The sequence below is a fragment of the Falco peregrinus genome, chromosome 7 (genome assembly GCF_023634155.1).
Source record: "Falco peregrinus isolate bFalPer1 chromosome 7, bFalPer1.pri, whole genome shotgun sequence".
Classification (NCBI taxonomy): domain Eukaryota; kingdom Metazoa; phylum Chordata; class Aves; order Falconiformes; family Falconidae; genus Falco; species Falco peregrinus.
Window position 1 is genome coordinate 20,896,634 of NC_073727.1, and position 940 is coordinate 20,897,573.

At 51.9% G+C, this 940-nt stretch overlaps 1 protein-coding gene across 1 annotated transcript; it reads left to right on the top strand.

The window, feature by feature from the left end:
- LOC114014010 (small basic protein 1-like) lies at positions 1 to 671 on the top strand. The gene is made up of 2 exons (XM_027796131.1): positions 1 to 58; positions 541 to 671. The coding sequence occupies exons 1-2, from the start codon at positions 1 to 3 to the stop codon at positions 669 to 671; spliced, it is 189 nt and encodes a 62-aa protein (XP_027651932.1).
- Positions 672 to 940: the final 269 nt, after the last annotated feature.

Sequence of the window (940 nt, forward strand, 5' to 3'; positions counted from 1 at the left end):
ATGAGGGTGCTCTGCGTGGTCTTTGCTGTGCTGCTGCTTTTCTCCTTGGCCACCCCAGGTAAGATGGCAACTTGTGGGGGTGGAGAAAATGGGGCTGACCCAGGAGGCTCGGGTACGGGTACCTGTCCCCTCTCCAGTTTTTGTGCCTTGGGGCAGAGGGAGGTAGTTCATCTCACCCAGCTTTGGCAGTGGAGATCTACTTGCACCTGGCTCTGGCTGATGATTTGCTCAACCAAGCTCGCCCACCCAGTTTGGGATGAGATGAATGCCACGCTTTGAGAGACTACCTCTTTTGCTCATGCAAACGGATATTACCAGCAAGCTGCAGTACTGACACATGTAGAGAGGGGTGACTTTTAAGAATCCAGTGGTCCCCCAGCTCAATGGCAACAGAAAGCATGGGTCCTATCCTATGTGGGTCTAAACCCAAAGGTATCCTGTGCATCAGTACCGCCCTGGAGACAGCAAGAAGATATCTTCTGGGGCTCTACGATGTCTGACATTTTCTCTTTTAACATATCTCTCTCCCTCCCATTGCAGGGTACGGGCAGTCTAAGGGCACTTGTGGAGGGTACTGTTCCCACATGTGTGCCAAAAGGGACGAGTGGACTTTCAGCCAGTCCTGTGGGAAGATGTACTGCTGCATCCCCCCACCCAAAAAGGGGAAATGATTGCAAAAGAATCCAGTTGCAGAAGAAGAACAGCACTTCTGGAGGAGCTCCAAGCGCTGTATTCATGGTGTGACCGCAACGGTGTTCACTGCTTTGAAGTAAAGATGGGCAGATATGATTTCTGTGTGCTGTGTGGTTCATTCAGCTCCTAGGAGGGGAGTGCCGGGAGAGGTTCTGCAGCCAGACCTCCCTGGACCATGATCTCAACACACCTCTGACAGCCCCAGACCTGTGACACCAAAATAACACGCTGGAAGAGAAAAGCATTT

Coding starts and splice junctions, on each gene's coding strand:
- LOC114014010 (XM_027796131.1), top strand. CDS start 1: ATGAGGGTGCTCTGCGTGGTCTTTGCTGTGCTGCTGCTTTTCTCCTTG. Junction 59..540: donor TTTCTCCTTGGCCACCCCAG/GTAAGATGGCAA, acceptor CTCCCATTGCAG/GGTACGGGCAGTCTAAGGGC.